The 284-nt window shown below is 52.5% G+C and overlaps 1 protein-coding gene across 1 annotated transcript in view; it reads right to left on the minus strand.

Annotated features, from left to right (window-relative positions):
* Nucleotides 1-6: 6 nt before the first annotated feature.
* LOC113980186 (ETS translocation variant 3-like protein) overlaps nt 7-284 on the minus strand; it is a gene marked incomplete at both ends in the record, with an annotated part of 513 nt that continues 235 nt past the window's right edge. Inside the window, one exon of the mRNA XM_027707416.1 lies at nt 7-93. Within this exon, the coding sequence (XP_027563217.1) occupies nt 7-93 (87 nt within the window). The remainder of the gene's footprint in view (nt 94-284) is intronic.

Consider the following 284-nt stretch of genomic DNA (forward strand, 5'->3'; position numbering starts at 1 on the left):
ACCAGCACCAGTTTGTTGAAGTTGAACTTGTAGGTGAAACGTTTCCCCTTCGTCTTGTGCAGGATCCGCTTGTTGTAGTAATACCTGGGGGGGGGAAACGGGGGTGAGGGGGACCCCAAACACACCTGGAGACCCCCAAAAATACCTGGATATCCCACCCAAAATACAGAGATATCACCAAAATACGGGGATACCCCCAAAATACGGGGACACCCCCGAAATATAGGGGTACACCCCCCGAAATACCTGGGACCCCCAAACACCTGGATACCCCCAAAATACGG

This window comes from Neopelma chrysocephalum, unplaced genomic scaffold (genome assembly GCF_003984885.1).
Source record: "Neopelma chrysocephalum unplaced genomic scaffold, ASM398488v2 Primary Assembly neopelma1_92923, whole genome shotgun sequence".
NCBI classification, from domain to species: domain Eukaryota; kingdom Metazoa; phylum Chordata; class Aves; order Passeriformes; family Pipridae; genus Neopelma; species Neopelma chrysocephalum.